This window comes from Anoplopoma fimbria, chromosome 9 (genome assembly GCF_027596085.1).
Source record: "Anoplopoma fimbria isolate UVic2021 breed Golden Eagle Sablefish chromosome 9, Afim_UVic_2022, whole genome shotgun sequence".
Taxonomy (NCBI): Eukaryota; Metazoa; Chordata; class Actinopteri; order Perciformes; family Anoplopomatidae; genus Anoplopoma; species Anoplopoma fimbria.
The window spans coordinates 13,502,133-13,523,614 of NC_072457.1; the positions used below are offsets into that span (position 1 = coordinate 13,502,133).

General features: G+C 40.1%; 1 protein-coding gene across 2 annotated transcripts in view; it reads left to right on the forward strand.

Annotated features, from left to right (window-relative positions):
• Positions 1–20,478, forward strand: part of arhgap10 (Rho GTPase activating protein 10) — a 46,530-nt gene extending 26,052 nt beyond the window's left edge. Inside the window, exons 17-23 of one of the 2 annotated variants that reach the window (XM_054604626.1) lie at positions 1,136–1,241; positions 3,183–3,342; positions 5,719–5,860; positions 9,556–9,703; positions 14,706–14,807; positions 16,272–16,363; positions 18,925–20,478. In XM_054604626.1, the coding sequence (XP_054460601.1) occupies positions 1,136–1,241; positions 3,183–3,342; positions 5,719–5,860; positions 9,556–9,703; positions 14,706–14,807; positions 16,272–16,363; positions 18,925–19,013 (839 nt within the window). In that variant the 3' untranslated portion in view covers positions 19,014–20,478. The remainder of the gene's footprint in view (positions 1–1,135; positions 1,242–3,182; positions 3,343–5,718; positions 5,861–9,555; positions 9,704–14,705; positions 14,808–16,271; positions 16,364–18,924) is intronic. The other variant, XM_054604627.1, reaches the window with a different exon arrangement.
• Positions 20,479–21,482: the final 1,004 nt, after the last annotated feature.

Consider the following 21,482-nt stretch of genomic DNA (forward strand, 5'->3'; position numbering starts at 1 on the left):
GTCTCAAAAAAGTGTAATGTTTTATGCTAAACAGTACGTTAATGCCTTCTTAATCAGTTTCAGAAATGTGCACTCCCAACATTCGAGGACACTGTTTCCCTGTTTTTCACCAGCCGACTACGGCTTAGACATACCTTTTTGACATTTCACACTGTTTTCCATGTGAGCCTACTGCCCATCTTCATTTAATGTCTACCTGTGGCCAAATAAAGCCATTTAAGGTTAAAGCTGAAAGCTTTAAAATGATAAATATGCTGTAATTTGCATGCCCTCAAATGGTCCAGTGAGTGACCTTGAACAGCAAAAAGACACTCATTTTTCGCCCACATAACGTCATTCATGTGGGAAATGTTTTTTGTTTTTTTTAAAGCAAGCCAAACTTGAATCATATTACAACAAGTGCTATAATTGGATCAGGTTGACATTTTTATCAGGCGCTCGCAATGCCCTCATAACGAGGGGGAAAAAATGGATTAGCAACGAATATTTTTTTTTGATGGATGACAGCATCCATAAGCAGCTTTTTTTCCATGTTTAAATCCTTGTCGTTCCCATAGTAATGATGTTTTATGTGTCTGTGTGTGTGTGAGAGATAGTGTGTGTGTGTGTGTGTGTTTGTGAGTGGGCGGTCAGATGCCCATGTGTGAGGAAATGTTTAAGAGATGATCTTTGGGGGTTTTAACACAACCCTTTTATACGGTAGCGACAGTAACGTAAAGCTATCTCCTTCGCCAGCATAGTGGTCCCCGCTGCCAAATTCTTGGAGGCTTCAGACTATATATCACTTTCACACCCCTTCTTCGCTTATTTTAACTGGAATGTATCATCCTCCAATCCATGAGGTGATAGCCTCTGATCATTGCGTCCTTAAAGGTCGACTGCGTTTTTCTCATTTTTTTTGTGTTCCAGAATGTATCCAGGACTTTAAAAGAAGTAGAGGGTTCAATTATTCTGCTGAATTACTTTTATTTAATGTGGTGTACCAGATCGACAGTGTACATTGTGTATCATCATGTCTTTAAATTTTCTGTTTGCTAATGTTGTACAGTAGTGTTGGCTCTTGGCCACATGAGGAGCACACAGAGAAATCCTTGTAGTTTAATGCAAGTGCATGTCTGCTCCTGCGTTTGAACAGAGGGCGGTAGTCCAGAGTCTCGCATCCAAGGTGTCCACTGCCTGGTCCACAAACTACCGGAGAGGAATCGACAAGTCCTCGGGCTGCTCATGAAGCATCTGGCCAAGTGAGTGTTCATAGTTCCTTGGTCATAGTTCAGCCAATCTCCACCCCCTCTCCCTCTCAGTTCTCTCTCTTTCTGCTCTTCCTGTCTGTCTCCTCATTCTCACTCCACATGCTTTCTCTCTCTCTCTCTCCTTCACTCCCACTCTCTTCACTCCCCCTTCCCTGCTGTCACTCCATCTCCTCTCTGTCTACTCACTGACTGATGGCTAAGAAAAATTATGCCGCTAGCATCTTAACATTCTTTTTTTTTCTTTGCTATTTCTTAGGTCATTTTGAAATGACTGGAAGTTGTGGAGGGGGAATTGTGTAGCCTAACGCACCTGTTTAGAATGCTGTCGTGCAGTCCACCAGTGAAGTGAAATAAAATGGACCTCTTAAATGAAGTCCTCTCTTGAGATTACTGAATACACCCCTGGATAGACCACTATTGTGCATCACTCCATTTGTGAGATTAGATAGGAAAAATAGATTTAAGAAATAATGTTAGCTAACATTACAAGCTTTTACCTCAGCAAGCTTTTTATAAACTAAATATGAGCAAATTGGAGATAAGTAAATAATCCCTCTTCCCTGAGGCAGTGAAAGTCTGGTGGATCTTATTTCATAGAAACCCGCTGCAGAATCAGGCTCTGGTAAAAAGGCAGCGCTATTGAAATTGAATTTGGATTATCCAGCGTGAAATTCTCCAGACTGGAGAGACTCGAATATTTTTCTGAAGTTGGCGTGTGTGCATGTCCTGCAGGGGAAGGAAGCAAAGCCAGAATTTCACACTCCTATCTGAAATGGTTTCAGAGATGTTATAAATGTGAGTTGTCACCAATGTTTTTGTCTTCAAAGGCATCCTTTGAAGCTATTTAAACTGTCTCAGCTGCTCCACTGCGTATCATCATATTTTGAGTGTGAAATCTCTTCACCTGTCCACGTGACTTTCTCTTCAAATTAAGTTTTTTTTTTCAACATTTTTTGACCTCCTAACATAAAGTTTCATCTACTGAAGGTGTTGCGTTTACAAAACTAATTTGGAAGACATTAAAAAAAAAAATACTTATCATTCCTCTTTATCAAGTGTAATTAGTAGGTTGTAAATAATCTGAATAGCTTCTGTCGGAAGTGCTCACAGTTATTGTTGGAATTGTTATTGAAAGCCTTACCTTCATAACAGATGTTTGACAAAAAAACGCCTAGCACAAATACTTCATTTTTTGATTTCATGTTATATTCAGTGTAGGGAACAATCAATGGGAACTGAACATGCAGGAAAATTGAATGTTTAGATTGAAGAGGTTTTGCAACAGCTTACTTTTGTTGTCAAAAAATGTCATAAAATGTGCTTAAATCCCTCATTTTTCGTTGTCATGTAATCTCAAAACGCAGTGGCTGCTTTATGTATTCACAGTTTTCAGTGCTTCTGTGATGTGAGCAAAACAAAAACACTAGGCAATAATACACTGAATCCGAATAGCAAGAAAAGTTCAGAGCAATCCCTAAAGATAGCAACATCTCATTGTTTTCTTTGAGCCATTTTGAAAGTGTGAAATTATGTAGAAACAATACATATTTGAGAGTTTCCTGCAGTGCTTTTTAGCAGCAGGGAGTCACTTAGCATAAAAGAAAGACCACCTCTCTGTTAACATCATAAAAACACTTACATTAAATCACAATTTGATGAATGAAACATTGACATTTAGGGAAAAAGAGCAGAGGAGCAATTTTGCACAGCAAATGCCTTACTGTGTATTAAATGAGTGAGGCTGTCATCTAAAGGTGGCTTAACACTCAACACGTTCGTATTTAATCTTTCCCTTTTTCAGTCAAGTGTTCAGTGTTTACTTGTTATATTGTATCCAGAACTTCAAGAATAAGGTAGAGTAGTCATATCCGTGTAACTGAGTTAGTGAGTTGTAGTAAAAATGTGTGTAATGTGAGATTTTATCTTCCTCAGTGTGGCGGCTCACAGTAAACAGAATCTGATGACCGTGGCCAACCTGGGCGTGGTGTTCGGCCCCACACTAATGAGGCCACAGGAGGAGACTGTCGCCGCCATTATGGATCTGAAGTTCCAGAACATTGTGGTGGAGATCCTCATTGAACACAATGAAAAGGTAAAAAACTCAAGACTGGGAATTGTCAAACATGCAGGGCAGTGTGGAGTGTACAATCACAAAGTTAAGCACTTGAAACTGGAAATAAACTCTCTAGTCATATCAGTATAACTTCCAGTGGAAGTAATTAGTACCATGTCTATAGGAACAGAGAAAAAGTATTTTTGATGCAATATGTCCTATTTTCACCCAAAATGTTTGATCGGTCAAATCTTTACTGCACTTCCTTCACATTAATGATTCATTCTTTCAGTTCAACATTGTGCGTATTATTATGTTTCCACTTGCCATCCAGATCTCTATTTACTGAAAAATAGGCGCTCTAGGCAACAAAAGGTATAATGATGACACCAAGTCATATCTGAATGAGACAAACAGCACCTTTGTGTTTATCCACCTGGGTGGCATGTAATTACTTGATACTGATACTGAAGGATAATAAATGTGCAAGCAAAGCAAAAGATCTAATGTTTCCAAGTCCTGGTCTCTCAGCAGTTAGCGCTTTCTTACAATGTTTAGAAGTTTAGTTTTTTTTCTTAAGTTCCAATTTGGCAGTTACTGTTGGCAGAGAAGTGCACATACTGTACTATGTCTGACACCAGCATTTCTTTTGGGCAGACTAAGAGTTTAAATTAGGAAGCTGTTCTTTACTGTATGCCCCGTTTTTAAGGCTGTTTGGACTTCTGTATACTAAAAATTGTGCCTACTCCATCTAATAATTCATCTTTTTGAGCAAATGTTCTAGCAATTTTGTTTTTTGCTTGTTCTTTAAAATAATGAGCAGAAATTAAGTTCTCAGAAAATTAGAAGTGAATCACATCAAACTTTAACCCTTTGGACAGCATACCCTTCACCCAGTTGTTCATGTAAAGAGGAGCGACACGGCAGTTTAATGTCCAGAATATTTGATTTGGCCAATAGGGGGAGCCCCAAGTGCTCACACTAGAATTAAACATATTTTATTCTGTTCATTGTCAGTAGGTTGGTTATTCTGTAGATTATCGTATGCATTTGATTTAATTTGGAAGGTCCTTTGCCTGCCTAAATGCATTTATTTAGCTTATGAGTTGTTTCATAACCTGTAGTTTATGGGATCATGTTATCTCCTCAGGATGGCATTAATCGGTGTCAATCCTCAAAAGGGGATAATTGTCAGTGTCACAAGAGAAAAAGGTTTGAGATAAGTTTTCTAATCTTTTTGAACCAGCACTGCACTCTGCGTAGAATCAGATGAAACCAAAGAGCTTTTAGTGTTCTTCTTCTTTTTTTAAATTATTTTCCTCCAGCTTCATTAAATGAAATATGATGTGTGCTGTGAAGAATAGCTCCACCCAAGCTCACAAATCTAAAAATGGGACGTGAGAGAATACAGAGGCTTGGTGAAACCCAACGGGGTATACAAAAGTGCTAAAACAACACGGTGTATACTGCTGGTCTCCGAGACTACCCAGAGGTATCCAACACCGTCCAGGTGATAAAGGATGTAGTGTTAGAATGCAGCAAGAGCATTTTGGAAAGTACAGCGTGTTGTAGAGCAGGGGAAAAGTTGAGCAGACAGACAGGCAGGCATTAACTTCTCTCACAGCTTAGTCCCACTCCAGACTGTTGATACCCCCAGATACCAACAGTAGACTCTGTTTTACATTCACCTCCATCTGCAGAGAGCGAGGGAGGCAGCAGAAACTCTCAGCCATATCAGATTTCTCACTTTTTCTAGCTGCCTTCTCCTGCAAACTTTCTCTCTCATAGGCCCCCTCCTCTGTGTCTGCCTCTCTCGTTCACACTCTCTCACTTTCTCTCTCTTCTCCCTCTCTCTCCTCCCCTCCCTACCTTCCTCCTCTCCTCTTCTGTGATCCTTTATGAGGCTCTGCTGAGACTTCCTCTCCACTGCAGCCCTATTCTCTTTTAACTCTGCATCTGAAGTTTATATGTAAACACGGCCCGGTGTAAACAGGCTGCGCCAGTTGGCCGGCCCTCCTCGAGTCCAAACCCTGTTTATTTTACTCTCCACTCTTTCAGAGAGTGGGTCAGTTTCTCTGTGGAGAAAATGTCACCTTAACATGGACCAAAAATTTCTGGACAGAATGTGATTGCGTTACATGTGGAGCTGCTCTTGTTTGTTTTGGGCACAAACAAAATCTCCTCACATGCAGTTATTAGGGTCCAATCAATGAGCTGCCCGGCTCTCCCCAGGAGCACATGCTGTGGCTGCAAATGGCCTTTTTCATTAATCTACCACTACATAAAGCCTTTGAGTTTCCAAACCTGTTCATTGAGTGAGGTCAGTTAAGGACACGCTGCTGCTGTTCCAAACTCTTAACTGCACTGAGCTTTAAGTCTTGCTAGAGACTTACTGTAATCACGTTTTGTATTCAGATCTTTGCAGATGCTCCGGAGTCGTGCCCTCTTTCACCTGCTGGCCCAGTATTATCTGCTCCCACAAGGCAGTCCAAGAAGCAGAGTCGACAGAATCGGCCCCTGGCTGTCTACAATCCACAAGCCCTAGACATCCAGAATGGTAAGAGACGTACACAGCTGCACCTGTATATTTTCATACCTCTGAATAAATTAAAGGAACTCAGTTGGACAAAAGACTTATAAGATCATTATAAGATACTCTAGCAAATAAACTGATTAAGATGTAAACTACCTTATTGATCCAAAAAGAATGCAACTGGAATATTGATTTATTCACATATGGAGCCCCACAGGTAAGTGGGGGGGTTAACTGGTCGGTAATTTGTTCGCGCTAATTTTTTATTTATGCTATTAAATTAATAAATGGTTTGCCCGAACTTGTAATATCTGTTCTTGAAATACTGGTTTACACAAATTAACAGAACATACACGGCCTGTCATCCTGTAAGAAATGTTTAAGAAATATATAATATTCAGGCTGGTATTCAACATGAATTTAAATAATGTTTTTCTTCATTATTTTATCCTGATAATCTGTTCTGGGTTTCAGATTCTGGTTGGAAGGGGAGTACTTGGTTTTACCCCGATCAGTCAGTAGCGGTTGACATATCAGTCCCACATATATCAGTTGAAACGGAAGCTACACTAGAAATAGCTAGGAGCAGTTAGCATAAAGCGGTATTTCACAAAGATCACATTTTAAAATGTAACTGAAGGATAAACACAGGTGTAATTGCTAACATTAAATATGGCCCTGTTCTATTTAGATTGGCCAGGGTCCCGGTATTGTGCATGTTGGCTCACTGGAATGGCTTTGACACACTAAACAGAATGGGATAATAATTAATGTTATCAATTAAACCCTTGTTCACCGTTCTATGACTGGGTGAAGGGTCTATTTTCATGGATTTAGCAACTGTAGGTAGCTGGAGAGCTAGCTAGCTAGGTAACCTTGAACCTGGTTAAAAGTACATACAATTATGCTGGTCCAACATCAAAACAAATCTGTATTAAACTGCAATGTAGTGAACCCACTATTATTTCAATTTTCCATGATCTTTAAGTGTTTTTTGTGTGTTTCCTCTCTGCCATAGTGTCTTTTGTGATACCACCAGTGGGAAGTATCACAAATCCCACTTATAGTTGTTTAGAGTTTATAGAGAGCACACATTTAGGGCAATTCAAGGGTATTAATTGTTCATTTGTGTACAGAAGGTGTTATGTTTAGATCTCAACTGAGAAACTCGTGTGCACTACTTAACAAAATACACTCAGTTGCCAGTTAACTATTAGGCACAGCTCATTTATTTCAATGAGCGATATAACAGAAACACCTCTCTGTGCAATGCAATACAGTTCAACAGCACCAGGAACTACATCCTCTAAAAGGACCATGAAGTTGAATCAACACCTCCCTGAAACTGTTTCATTAAAAATTAAACATTATAGCCTTCGTAAAGATTGGATGTGTCGCAGGGCTGTTGTATTCAACTGCATTACTGTAGTTTTAGCTAGTTGTACCTAATAAACTGACATCTGAGTGTATTTACACTGGATTCCTGCTTGGCTTTGAATTAATTCCCTCACTCCTGGTTAGTCTGTCTGTTCCCTAGTGACCATTATAAACCGTAGCAGTGTCCACAGATGACACACTGAACTCAGTAGCCTCCTCTCTGTATTACTGTGTGGAGGGATTTGCATTTGTGTGTTCATTTCTTTAAAATGCTTAAAATTGACACCAGTTTCCTCTGATACTTGATGAAATGAGAATGATAGGGGCTTTCTCCTGTGCATCAGGTGAGCTGATCACCTGACCCGGTGACCCAGACAATCTGACCTCAGCAATTTGTGATCCAAGGCCAGTCAAATCCCTCCCCTCCCCCAATACAGTAGGAATCTAAATCTGCTTACCAGATTGCCTCTCTTTTCCTCCCTCGCGCCAGCTTTTAGCACGGGGTATTTTAATATCAGGGATGAAAGGCATAATCCGTTTTTAACCTTGGTGTCTTTTATTTGAGTCCCTCATGATTGTTTTAAAGTAAGTTGTCTCGACCTTCAGCGGGTAAAAGCAAATTTTTAAAACGATGATGTGGGAGAAAGAGAAGAGTGTTGTGTATGCATGTGAGTCTTCTTGTGAGATGTATAAACATACATGACAACATACAATGCCAAGGGAAGTGCATAAATCAGAGAATGTATCATGAAGCGTAACAATAGTTATAGAGTAGGAGAACACAAGTAATCTTTCAATAGATGATTTCAGATCAGTTGTATATTTGTTAATGATTCCCTTAAACCCTTTGGGGGAAACAAGAATAAACTTTTAGGTTGATATGTCAAACTTGTTGGCGAACAGTTACTTATTACTCACCAAACATCTTGGTGCAACATTATCATTCGTTTGTATTCATGTTTCTGTGTAGACGGCAAATGTATGTCAAATATTAACTGTATTTTAGTATTCTGTTTGTGGTCTCTACCAACTTCTTAAGGAAATGTCTGCAACTTCCAATGCTAAAGGCTCCAATTTAATTATTAGATAGTTATCTGTCTGCGAAAACTATGCAATGTGTGGACCAAAACAGTAAAGATGTGGGCCGGACAGCAGAACTCCTTTCAGCCAAGGGGAGCTGCAGATTTAGGTGATCATTTTCATCAAGTCTGTTCATCACTGCAAGTGACCCCATTCACATTATATTCACATTTTAATTAGATGCATTTTTATTTTATAATTATTATGAAAAGGATGTGTTTTTCCAGCAAGAGCTACAAAGTCCTTCACAAAAGGACATAGAACAAATTCATAGAGCAAAGTGAAATACAAACATTATGCCGTGGTGGTTGATGTGTTTTTTTATGAACCACCAAGAGCTAAAGGTGGCAGGAAGAAGGGTTGAGTTGATAGCGACTGAGCTGCAGCCAAAGGAGTATGGCGGAAAATTTAAAGAAGCGTCCAAAAAAAGTTCCGGGAATGGATGGTCTAGATAATAAAATGAAGCTTAGCATTCACAGGAAGCATTAAAGTCAAAAAAAGCTCCCCTACAGGCATGAGCACACGTCGACAGCATTTGTGTAATTCATCTCGCTGCCAGAGGGGGAAGAAAAAAGTTACACAATCCAGCTTTAAACGGGAGCTGAGGTCTAATTAGTCACAACTGACAACACCTGTGTTAATATACAAAGCGTTTAAACTAACGAGTGTCATTCCTTTTAAGGTATAAATCAAAGTTTAAACTAAATACGATAAACAAACGGTACCGTTTAGAAACAAAAGATGCCATGCATCTATGGCCCATCTAGAATGTATAAATAATGTTAATACATTTGATAATAATTCAGCCATAAACCCAGCAGCATTTAAATTCAATCTCAATTAGATATGGGCTTTTGATTTAAATGCTTTGATATGTATTTGCTAGGGGGAAAAAAAGAAATGGTCCAAACAAACTCTGTTTCTCTGTGCCTCTCTGTTCTCCCAAAAGCAGGATCATTACTTGACAGTCAAATTTAAATAAAAGAGCTTGGATCTCCCTCGTGTTTCCTGTCTATGAATGCAGAAGTGTATTATCATGAACAATACAAACTTGGTTGTAAGTCTCGCCTTTTTTGACAGCAGTTTGATTCATAAAATCCCCTGTTGATGCAGCATTGCCTTATGTATTGATAAATTATTCATTTTCAGGCAAGCTATCATCAGTATGCTGGCAGAGGCTGGGATCTTTTACAGTGGAATAAAATATAATGAAAAGATGTAAGTAATTATAACAAACTCTGTTTTTTTTTTTGTGTCACCAGTGGGAGATGGTTCCAGTGTAGCTACAGATGAGACATCAATGGGCAGCAATGAGTCCGTGTCGTCCCAGTCATCGTCAGCCTCGGCCTCAGAGTTGCCTGAGAAAAGTGAACATGTCCCACTTAGCCTCAGCTCAGGCAGTAACTCCAGGTGAGTGGTTCACTCTGCTGAAGTCCCAAATCAATATGTGACTGTGCACCACTGAAAATGTAGGTGTTTGGTCCTGAAGCAAGTAGAGTCATATATGAAACCAAATGTGGGCTGTGTGCACTGAATGAATTACAAATGGAATTGAATATTTTTAGTATTTTGATCACTATTTTACCATCAACAGTTAATGTTACTCAAAGGTGCATCAAGTGAATTATACCACATTCACATGTAAACTGCCTAAACAGTCACTAGTGTTTGATTTGAGCATGTTAATATTAACTGGTCTCTGCTTCCAAAACATGGTTGTCGGCCTGATTATCAGACTGAGTTGTCATTTCTTTCCACTTCATTCATTCACTATATGAATTTGCGGAACATATCAGAGATGTGGGCGGTGACTAAAATGGTTTGTAACCAAGATACACAGCTTTGACTTCAAGCAAGAGTGCTTTCACTACACAGGGAACTACATCTATAATGTAAAACCATTTTCTATTGTAGGGTTTTGTTTGCTTTCTTTGGTGGCATTATTATCATTATTGGCATTATGCAAGTTAATGTAACAGTAGTAATGTTTAAAGTATTGTTAGTATTCTTATTAGGGACATATTACAGTTACATTTTGTAACTTTGATAAAGACCTAAACTGCCAGTTATGTTTCATATTGCAGCAGAATAAAATGATGAGAAAATCTTTATTATATATATATATTTATTTATCTATATTAAAAAATCAGCGCACTCAAAGAGAGCCTGAAGATATTGTCGCTTAATTCATGTGACCATCTTGTGACCAGTTTTTATACATTTTTACTCCTACGTAGCATCATAGTAGTTACATTTACTGCACTATGTTGTTGCAACACATTTCCGTCTTTTCCACCTTGGTAAAAAGAGTATTTACCAAGTAGAAACCTGTCACTATTATTATTAACCAACAAGAATTGATTTTTGAACATTGTTAAGTGGCTCAGAACCGAAGCAAATAAGCGTCTCAATTCTCTTGAGAGTCGTTAAGAGTTAATCAAAAAATTTAACAAAGATAAAATGAATTAACTTTAAGTGTCAACCCCGATGCGTTGTACTCTCTTGGTTTCTTGTAAGACTACAAGACGGAAAAACCTTCAACAGTTTGGTGCTTTGCATCTCTCTGGCTTCTCCTTTTCTGTTCTCACTCTCTACTAAGTCCTTGGTCCTTTTTGTTGTCTTTCCAGCCCATGACTTGTCTTGAATGCTGATGTGAGAGATGAATTATTGGGCTATGCTGCAGATGTTAGACTCGCTGCTGTGTCGTGTCTACAGAATCACCTTGAAATAGACTATTTCCCTCATTCACTGTCCCCTTCTCCTTTTCCATCAGCTGAAAAGAGCTGTAAAACAAAAAACAAATCCACCTCACAACTTGACAGAGGACAATGTGATTCTCTTCTCACTTTGACCTCTGTGGGTATGTGCCCACCTGTGTGTGTAGGCATGTGCGTATCAAGTGCTTTCTCTAACTTGCAGGATTAGATAGACAAGGTTCTACAGTATTGTACTTATGCAACCAACTACTTTTTTTTTTTTTTTTTCTCCTGCGGGTATTTTATTTTGCACTTTCCCACATATGTGGCATCATGTTGGAGGACGGAAGGAGCAACCAGGAGGAGGTCGTAAATCTCAGCTCTTATTTGTTTGGGAGACAGGTGGCCGTGCGTTGGCCGTGCAAATCGTATTGACATTGGGGATATATTCATCTTGTTTACCCTTATAGCCGCAGCCCCTGTCCCTTTATGAAGACTTGCGCCATATGTCACAGGGTGTCGCCCTGGCTTTGTTCACTCATAAATCTTAGCATGTGAGATGGTGGAGACCTGTTAGCACAGCAGCTCTCTGGCCTGGAACCCAGGGATTCAGCTTCAGTCCTCGCCAAAAAGAGCAGTAGGGAAGGCAACTGCTAGAGTACTTCCAGCCGCTCTCAGAAATATATTATCTGCACTCTGCACTGTTCAAAAGTGCACCTGGAAAGCAGCATTTTTTTTTTTTGTCTGTTTCCTTGCAGGAGAGCTGCAGCAAAAATCTGCCAGGTCATACACAAGTGCGTCCTGACTCACTATATCATGCAATGACTCTTTTGTGGACTCTGGCATGATTTATCATCTCCGTCATTTTCGATGTCTTGCCTCATTTCTCCTCTTCTCCCTAAATTCAGTCACAGCTTCTCCCAGCGGTACCGTTGCCTCAAGTCATGCCCAATGAGGTTACATTTTTTTGGCCACTTTTCCTGCTCTCTCTCTCTCCTGCCCTACCTTCAGCCCTCCATGCCTCTCGCTGGCAGACAGCTGTGGATCATAAAATGGTGGATCAGAGCTTATTTCCTGCCCACCCAAACTGGCGGTGGCGTTGCGCACAGCTTGGCTGTCGGTTTGATCCCACTTTCTACTAGAAACACTGCTAAATCCCACCGCTGGCCTTCTGTCTTTAGACTAAAGACAGTCGATAGCCCCGCTCATCCCGGCGTTAGCTCCACGCCAGGATCAACAAGGCCTGGATGCTGCAGGGTGAAATTCCTGCAGTAATGAGAAGCAGCAGTCTACTCTTGTTGATGAATTTCTCCGTGCTACTAACCTGGTAGTGTGAGATCATGTGTGAAAACCCTGATGGTTGAAATTATAGACCAAATGACCTCCAGTTGCACTTCACTTTGGAATTCAATGTTGTTGGATACAATGATGTATAGTTATATCAATTTTCTTGCATATTATATGTATAAATGCCCCAAAATCCTCACAACTGAATATTCTTTAAAACTTGTTACAAACAGCTCAAGAGAGGTTTTCATGAGGGCCTCACATACAGTGCATTATACGCGAGTCCCATTTACTGTATTTAATCATGTTTGTAGAAGAAGCTTAGCTAGGCCTGTGATGGGTGAAAACAACGGATGAGCAATTCAAAGCTTGATGCTATTTTTGTTGGAGAGAAATGGCAAACGATTTCCCTCGGTTTGGCTTAGCTATAATTGTGAAAGCAATTTTGGGATGAATCCATTTACCTCTGGTACATTTAACAAGTTTCTAGGGCAGCCGTGTGGCATTCACTGCTTTTCCCTTACTGTTTATTCTATAATTATTAAGATGTCTGTTTATTTCAAAGATCTTCAAAGATCTGTTTAATCCTCTTTCAACAGAAATAAGCAGTTAGATGTGTCGACTTTCCCTAACTCTGTGTTTGTTTGTTTGTGTGTGTGCATGCATTTGATTTCATAGTAGTCAGGGGTTTTGCTTGTATCTGAGTGGGTTCACCTGCAGGTGGGTGAAGTGTTGTTACTCCTCTGCTCCCCCCTCTCTTGGCTGTGACCCAGGCAGACAGTTGTTGTGCCTGGGTCCAGGTTAATGAGTGGATTTGCTGCACTGCAGCGCACTATCCCCCCATGCTGATGTGGAGCAGCTGAGCACCACAGTGTCCCCCACACTGCTGCAGAGCTATAAATCACCCACAGTCAGGCCCGGCCCGAACGGAACAGCCACCGCTGGGGATGGACAAGCGCACTATGAGGGAGGCAGGGGGAGAAATGGAGGGAGGAGGTGATGCAGGAGAGTGAGCCCAGTGCCGAGTGCTCACCTACATCCACATAAGATCCCCTACCATGTTCCCCCTTAAGGCCGCCCCGCCTGCTCTCCCACCAGTGCCAACGTAACCCGCTACTCACAACATCCTCCCAACCTCCAGCCCCTCCCCAGCTGCTTCCTCTAATTGCCTTTATTAACGTCTCTATGGGAGCGGCAGCTAGGAGCAATTTGCTCATTATGTACTGTATTAGCACTGGCCCCGGGGCAGGCATGGAACACAGAGGGATGCCTGGCTTAGACTCCTGCTCCTCTCTGCCTCTACCAGGACCCCTACCTCCATCCTGTAGGTCCACCATAAAATCGTTGGCCCTGATACCAGCCAGTGTAAAGCACAGCTACTACTGTAAAAGATGAGGCTCCTGGTGAAAGTGCTGGCGTGCTATCGTTTGACTTTACACATACAGAGTTCTAAATATTCCTGTAGGAACTGAATGTACATGTATGGGTGACCAAAAAGTGTCATTACTCCAGAGTATTCAATTAATATTCAACGAGGTCCAGTAAGAGAAAATGTCACAAAAATGTTTAACTAAGTCCCATGTATATTGTAGTAGCGTAGTAGTTGTATCAACATCTGAATATAGTCAACAACTGACTGTCAAATGAAATAAATAAAAGTTTAATTGAATAATATCTCGACAATATGTAAAGGCAGTTTTTAAATTTAACTGGATTAATTATAAATAATATATACTAAATAAATGTTCTTTTCTCATTTTAATTAAAATAAGGGCTGAATGCATAACAGAAAAGAAATGTACATCTTAAAATAAAGTACTTATTTTTAGAAAAAATTATATAACTGAATTGACTGAAACTTCTGTACTGCATGTTAATGTTTTGTGGCCTGTGACCTCAATTGACCTAAGTTTGCAATGATTTCATTCCGCTTCAATTTTGTGTCACTAATGTCACGAACATGTGGAGGCAGCTAGTTAAAATGATGCTTGAGGATGGCGTCAAAATCTACTCGTGACTTTTGTTTTGAATTCCTCACGAGTGCTCTGGATTTGTTTAGAAATGTGTTCTCACCTTGTCTCCATAACAACAGGTTGCTCAGTTTATCTCACCTCTTGTTCTGATACCACCACTTACAGAGGTTGCTGCTAGTAGTGAACAATTTAACAATTTAGGAGAAAGCTGTATGAGACCACAGCATCTGTTTGTCATGGTGAACTTCTCACCTTCTCCGCTTTGCTGAAAAACACTCCAGGTTCAACATTTTTGAAACATGTGGCCACATTTTTACTGCCTTCTGTGTGTTTTCCTCATATTTACGTAGTGGTAGTTGAGTCTTCAGGGCGGATAAGCCATGTTTGCAGTCAGTAGTCAACTCCATAGGATCTGTGATTTCTAAGGTGTGTATTATTATTATTTTTTATCTGCAGGGCCCCCATAGCAGGATCCTCCTGGTCCACTACTGGATCCTCAGGAGAGGGTCAACCTGATTGTACCACAGCTGCCTCTGAAAAAGAAAAGCCAGAGGAGAGGTAAGACGGGTTTCCCTTTTCGGACTAATTGCCTGTTTTTCTCCCAACTGGATTTCATAATTGCAGTTGACTACTTTTTCTCCTGTCTTTATCTGTTTGTCGTCATTTCTTACACTCACATACCGGCTGAATGTCACACTCTGGGACTCTTTCACTCTCTGTTTGCACCCACATAACTCGCTCCCTCGTCTTATCTTCCATGTTCACCCAACAGAATCACCAACTCCCTCACTCGTCTCACATCTTCTTGCAGTCTTGCACATCAGTATTTCCCCTGACTTTCTCATACATTCACCAGCCTTTAATTTGGTTTGAGGGGTCTTAATGCAAAGCGTTGGCTATAGCAGCAACCCTCTCCCCTTTTCAGTCAAACCCTAGATCCACTCAGAGGAATCTGAGAAAGCCGGATGGAGTGTGTATACAGTTTGCCCATTACACTGATCTATTGCTGTGCTTCCTTGAGACCGAATGATGAATTCATTTTCAGTGCTTTCAGATGTTACCGAGAAAAATTGTAAACAGCTCGGCCATTCTGTGGGCAATCCATTAATGTTATTTTCATAGAAATACAAATCCTCATTTTTTCCAAATGCAGTTCCACGAGAGTACTTCTTTTTTTTTTTCAAAATCTGAATTCAAAAACTCGGCTGAACATTGTTGTATTGACAACTCTGTGACCACAAACTTTTTTTTTCCAGTTTGTATATCCTCTATTCTCCTCTCTCATCCTACATTGTTGCTGCTCTGCAGAAAGAATATGAAATATTTATCAGGGCATCGTGTGTTGAAGGCACAATTTCTACATGGTAATGTTGCTGGCATTCGAGATAACGGTTTGCAATGGTGGGCAAAACAACCTTTCTGTGGAAACGGGCTTTTTTATGTTTTCCAGAGCACAATTGCATAAATTCGCTTTTTTACAAACGTTTTCAGAGCGATGAATATGGTTTCTTTGACGGCGCCCTTTTACATCAAGTTGATTTAAAATGCAGCTTCTGAGCTCACAAATGTGAATTTAAAAAGCTGAAGCACCGTGGAGCAAGTTTTTGTATTCCACCTCTGTTTGTGTGCAAACCTGCTTTAGAATCCCCCTCGCCACTTTTTAATTATCTCACCAGAGTTACTTGTCTGCTGTGCGGACCTCATGTGTGCCTGCCTTTTTTTTCCGGCTGTACAAAACCTGCAACAAACAGCGCTGCACCTCATTGTGTTTGTGCACGCACAAGGGTGCACGTGGGTCCGTTCTGACTAGCTCCCTAGTCTGTCTAGACTGGAGATAGGGCAGGACTAGAGTGTGTAGTGGCCCGGCTCCTCTCTTAGTACTTTTGCTTATATTCCAGCCTGGCCCATTTCTGCTGTTTCAGGCTAGTGAGTGAATGAACAAGCAGGCCCCGGGCCCAGATTGAACTGTGCGGTAATCCTCCCCAAAGCTCCGCCAGCTCACTGATTGCCTTCATTTTTCAGTGTCACCAGCAGGAAAGCCAAGGCAGTGTACCAATGTGTGGCTGAGCACGACTCTGAGCTCTCCTTCGAGGTCGGCGCAATATTCAACGCCGGTAAGTGTTATCGCCTACACCAGTCGCTCACTCAGAACCAGCCCTGGCATATTGGATTTGGAGGGAAAAACCGAAACAACCAATCTGATCTTCAATCGAACAGAGATGAGACGAGGAGAACGGGGAGGGGAGGGGGTTTGGGGGAGGCAGGAGACACATATTTGCTCCTCTGTGTGTCTGGAAGAGGCTCGACTGAGCTTTAATCACTCTCAGAGGAAATGAGGATTTTGTAGTTCCTATTTTTGTTTTTGCCTTTTTTTTTTGGCTATAGATATTCTATAGTCTTCACTGGGAAACGTGGTGATGTCTTTGATAGGATCCCACAATGCATTGCAGTTTATTGGCTGGTTTTTTTTCATTCTGCTTCAAGGGTGCACATCATTTTTTTATGTTTTATACCTCCACTGTCCTAAAGACATAACCATCCTTCATCAAAGACGTAATGATCTTAACATCAAAATCTGACAACTGCCATTAATAGATATGGATTAGAGGACTGAAACTTCACCTTAATCACATTTCTATCTACTGTACGTACACTATTTCCCGTTTTAATGGCTGCGCATGAAAGCCATAATTTCTTTATTGTTAGTTGAAAGAGTTCCTATCAGGATGAACGCCTACAATTGCAAAATTGTATTTATTAGAGAGCGGATTTCCAAATCATAAATAGGAACTCGTATTATCTGAAGAATAATAAACATAAAAGAAATAAAGTATCACATTTTCAAAAACTAAATTAGATTAGGTTCTAAAGGCCATTCTCTTATTCTGAAATTAATTTGGATCTTAATTGTTTTGTATTACTGAATGATGTTGTCTATTTCTTTTGGATCTCCGCTCTAATATCCAGTTGCTGCAGAGTTTGAGTAGTTTTATTATATTGTGTCTGTCAGTCCACACCGAGGCTTCTAATGAAGGGACTGCCGCGTTACATAAATGTTACATAGTTTAGTTCAGTTTAGTTTATTTGCACAATTGAAAAATATAAAAAACATAGCATTGATAAATTATATTACAGTGCAGGAAGAGGCAGAAAGCCCACTGGGCTTATTTGAAGCCTCCACCTATATAATATTTAAAAAAAATCACAATACTATAACGAATACAAAAAGAAAATACATATGATATGAAATACTAATACATGATGTGTTTGTTCTTGACTTAACATCTGCAGTAACTTGAGGACCCTTGACATTATGCATATGTTGCCGCGCTATTCAGTTATTTCTAAATGTATTTATTAGTATTTTTTGTCTGAACTATGTGCATAACTAATATGCAAAAAAGGTCAAGAGGTCTGAATATTTCAGCGAGCGGCTGTACATCCAGTTTGTCTAAAGAAAAAATCAACATATGTCGATGCTTCCTGACCCCTAAAACTGAAAGGACAACTTTTATTTTCTTAAATGGGAAGTCTGTACTTACTTTTCTTTTGTTGGTTTGGTTAAGTTCACTTTAAGTGTGGCATAAAACAGACATACACTGACCAAACCTAGTTTCTTTAGTGTGAACATGTACAATACACAAGGTAAAAGTATGTAAAAACAGGTGAGCGTGTAAAATAAAACACCAGTTCTCATGTTTTTAGTTGTGCTTATTAGAAATAATGAATGAGTGTAGATAAAATCTATCCTTCAATCTAAGGATAGCCTTTATTATGTATTGACTAATGAATGAAATGTATTAAAAAAAATACATTTGGTTGTAAATATAAATTGCAATAAAAATAACCTCATAGCAATTTGTTACCGTGCTCAGGTAAGGGTGTGTTTTTTGTTAAAACACCTAAACAACGATGGAAAACATTCATAATGCAGAATGAGTTGTTTCCTTGTGGAAGCCCTCGTGTTAGAGGAACTGTCAGTCTTTTCGGGATTGAAAGCAGGTTCAAATCCTGCTTTGAATTTTGGTAGCTGGTGAATCCTTTTGATCACACCTGTATGAAAGTTTGGCTTTCCTTGTTCATTTTGTGTTGAATAGACACAGAGGAGCGCTGTCGGCAGGCAGGCTGAGACGTGTTTTTATAACAACAGAAATATTGAGGAAGTTCATGTCTCGGGTTTGACCTTAGAAGTCCTCACCGACAATTTATCTGTGTAACTGCTGACTTGTGAGTGCACTCAAAATTTTAAATTGGCTCACTTTGTAGGCAAATCAAGAATCCTGGGAGGATTTTGAGACGGCTTCTCTGAAATAACTGTCATACCAAACGACTTGTGAGAGCTCCGTTTTGCTGCTGAGGTTAAGCACAGGGATTTTTCAAAGAAAAATGAGTCACACAAACTGAACTCGAAATGTACAGTAGACACAGTGGAGTCTAGCGTCACATTACATTACATTACAGTCATTTAGCAGACGCTTTTATCCAAAGCGACTTACAATCAGTAGTCACCACACAATCACTGTATCCACTTCAGACCTGTGCCCTGTTTCCGCTTTCACATGTTCACATACTGTATATACACACCGGAGGCTCTGTGTCCTCTGTCTGTCCCCCACCCTCACCCTCCCCTGTGCTGTTGTCCCCCCCCTTGTGACGCTGTTGTCCTCTCCTGCAGTGACCGAGTCGAGAGAGCCGGGCTGGCTGGAGGGCGAGCTGGAGGGAAAGAGGGGCCTCATCCCTGAAAACTATGTGGAGATGCTGTAGCCCAAACGGGAATATTTATGGACAAGTTATCACCTTCCACCAGGAAAAAAAAAAAAAAAAGAGGAGATGCATGTGCCTCAGCTCTGACATTCACCTTGTGTGTCTAAAACCCCGAATTCTCTCAAGCAAGTGACAATATGTGATTACTGGTGGACCATACTTGATACACAAGTACATGCATTGTTGGCTGGCAAGTAGACTTTTGTGATTCTTGTGGAAGCGTGTTTCTTTGTTTGAATTTACTTTGGTTGAGCATCCACATGGATGTGAGCATTGTGATTACAAAATGGGTTTGCACTTACAATATTCTGCTGTATACAAAGATGCTGTCGCCTCTAAAACACCCGGGTAACTTTGTAGCAGCAGCAGAGAAGCAGCGTCTCTCTGACAAAAGGCCTCGCTCTCAGCCTCAGTTATACATGGTATCCATGAGCGCCCAAGTCCAACAGCGATCCTCAGAAACTGTAAGGAAGAATGTCAGCACTCACGTCACTGTAATCAGTTTTTCGTTAAGACGTTTTTGGGTTTTTTTGCACCGAGTCCAGCAGCTTTAGACCCTCTAGACAACGATGCACAGTTTTTTGTTTTCAGCTTTTAAACCATTAGAGATTATTCACTTACCGTGCCTTAACCATCGGAACACCCAGTGTAAATGTATGTACGGGTATGTTTTGAAAATGAATTGTGGTGTTACTGCTTTCGCTTTTAAAAATGTTTTATTTTTCTTTCATTTTAGGAATATTTGGATATTCAAAATGAGGCACATCGCTATTGTAATTTTATTTTATTTAATTGGCACATTGATTGCATGACTTATGAATTTTTAAAAACACTTTGTACCGTTTTGTTTTTGGTGCACTCCTTTACAGAAACGCAATGAAACGCCTCTTTGATGACTGATGAGCCTCTCGAGTTAAACACTAGCATCAGACAGTCAGCAGAGGTACATTTAAATAGGTAGTAATGATTGAAACCAAGTTGGGATTTTATTTTTGTGTCAAATGATCTGTTAATTTTGTTTTTAAAGCTTATTTTTAACGTCGCTCAGTTTCCTCTGAGCAGAGAAATGAGACACTCCCAAAAAGCTGAATATTTACCATTATTTTATCTTCAACGTCTTGCGAGTAAGTGATTAGAAATCAAAGTTTTATTACCAATAGGACCACAAAATGCAGTATTTCAAAGTTTTACATCCATTCAGTGTATATAGCCTAAATATTGAAAGAGTTATGAATGCCAAGTATGTTTTACAAGTCTCTGTAAAGTGATGGACAGGTTCTAATATGGATTGGTTTTAGCATGTACGCATGTCCCATTACAATTCATCCCTCAGCTGTTCAACGGGACGCTTTAATTTTTCTGAGAGCTTTGGTTCAGCTGCAGATTTATATCTTTTTCAAAGGGCCTTGACTTCTATCACTTTTATACCTTTGGGTATCCTCTTGATCAATGTTAAACAAATAAAGATTTTCTTTGTTCTCTACTGTATTTTGTATTCTTGCCATAAAGTAAATGTGATTAATGATTATTTAAAATGTAAAAGATTGAAGTCTAATCAAATATTGTGTTTAATAATCAACTATCTTATCTCAGGCACTGATCTCATGTTCAGGAGTTTAAGATAAAAGTAAATTAAGGAAAGCACTGAAGCCACTTTTGTTGACTGAGACTGAGACTATGTGGGGAAATTTACCAATGTGAGCACTGTGTCTAATTTTGTGATGAGTCATCTATTGTGTCAGTGAGAAGGCCCACAGTTTCCCACAGTGTCTAAGAATAAAGTGACTGGTGGAGTGAGGAGTCACTGCAGCCAGTCCTGTTACATCGAGCCGTGATGTGTAACGTTAGCCTTCCCGTCCATCTGACCAAAGCCGATAGCTTTGGTCAGATGGACGTTTTGAAAAAACTTTTCAAAACTAGATGATAATCTTTAATAGAGAAAAACACACACTGATCCACCTTCACCTCCCTGATTCATTAACATCTCAATCTCACGCATGTTAATTCTTAAACTACATCTGTGTAATTAATCAACACACCAAATGGCCTCCAGACCCAGTGCTTTGGCCTCAGTTACATAATAATCAAAGTTTGTGCTGCTGCACTATTTAGAAGTACAAACACACATGCTTTGTCCACAAATACCAAATAATTGAGCTGTGGTTTAAGTGCAACACACATGTCCACCATCACCCCGAAACAGACGGCATGATTACATAATGAAATGAGGCGGAGATAATGAGATGGGCAGAACTGTTTCCCCCACTACCACCACCGCCATCCACCCCCGGGGCCCTTCATCATCATCATCATCATCTCACTCCACCAGAATTCTGCTGAATCATAAAGACATCCACTCCTGTTCTGTCTGTCAGAGAGCGGGCCATGACCCTCTATCGGCCTTCCTTCTTCCACCTCACCTGTCCGTGTCTCTCTCCTCCTTGACTTCCTACTCCACTTATTTTCTGG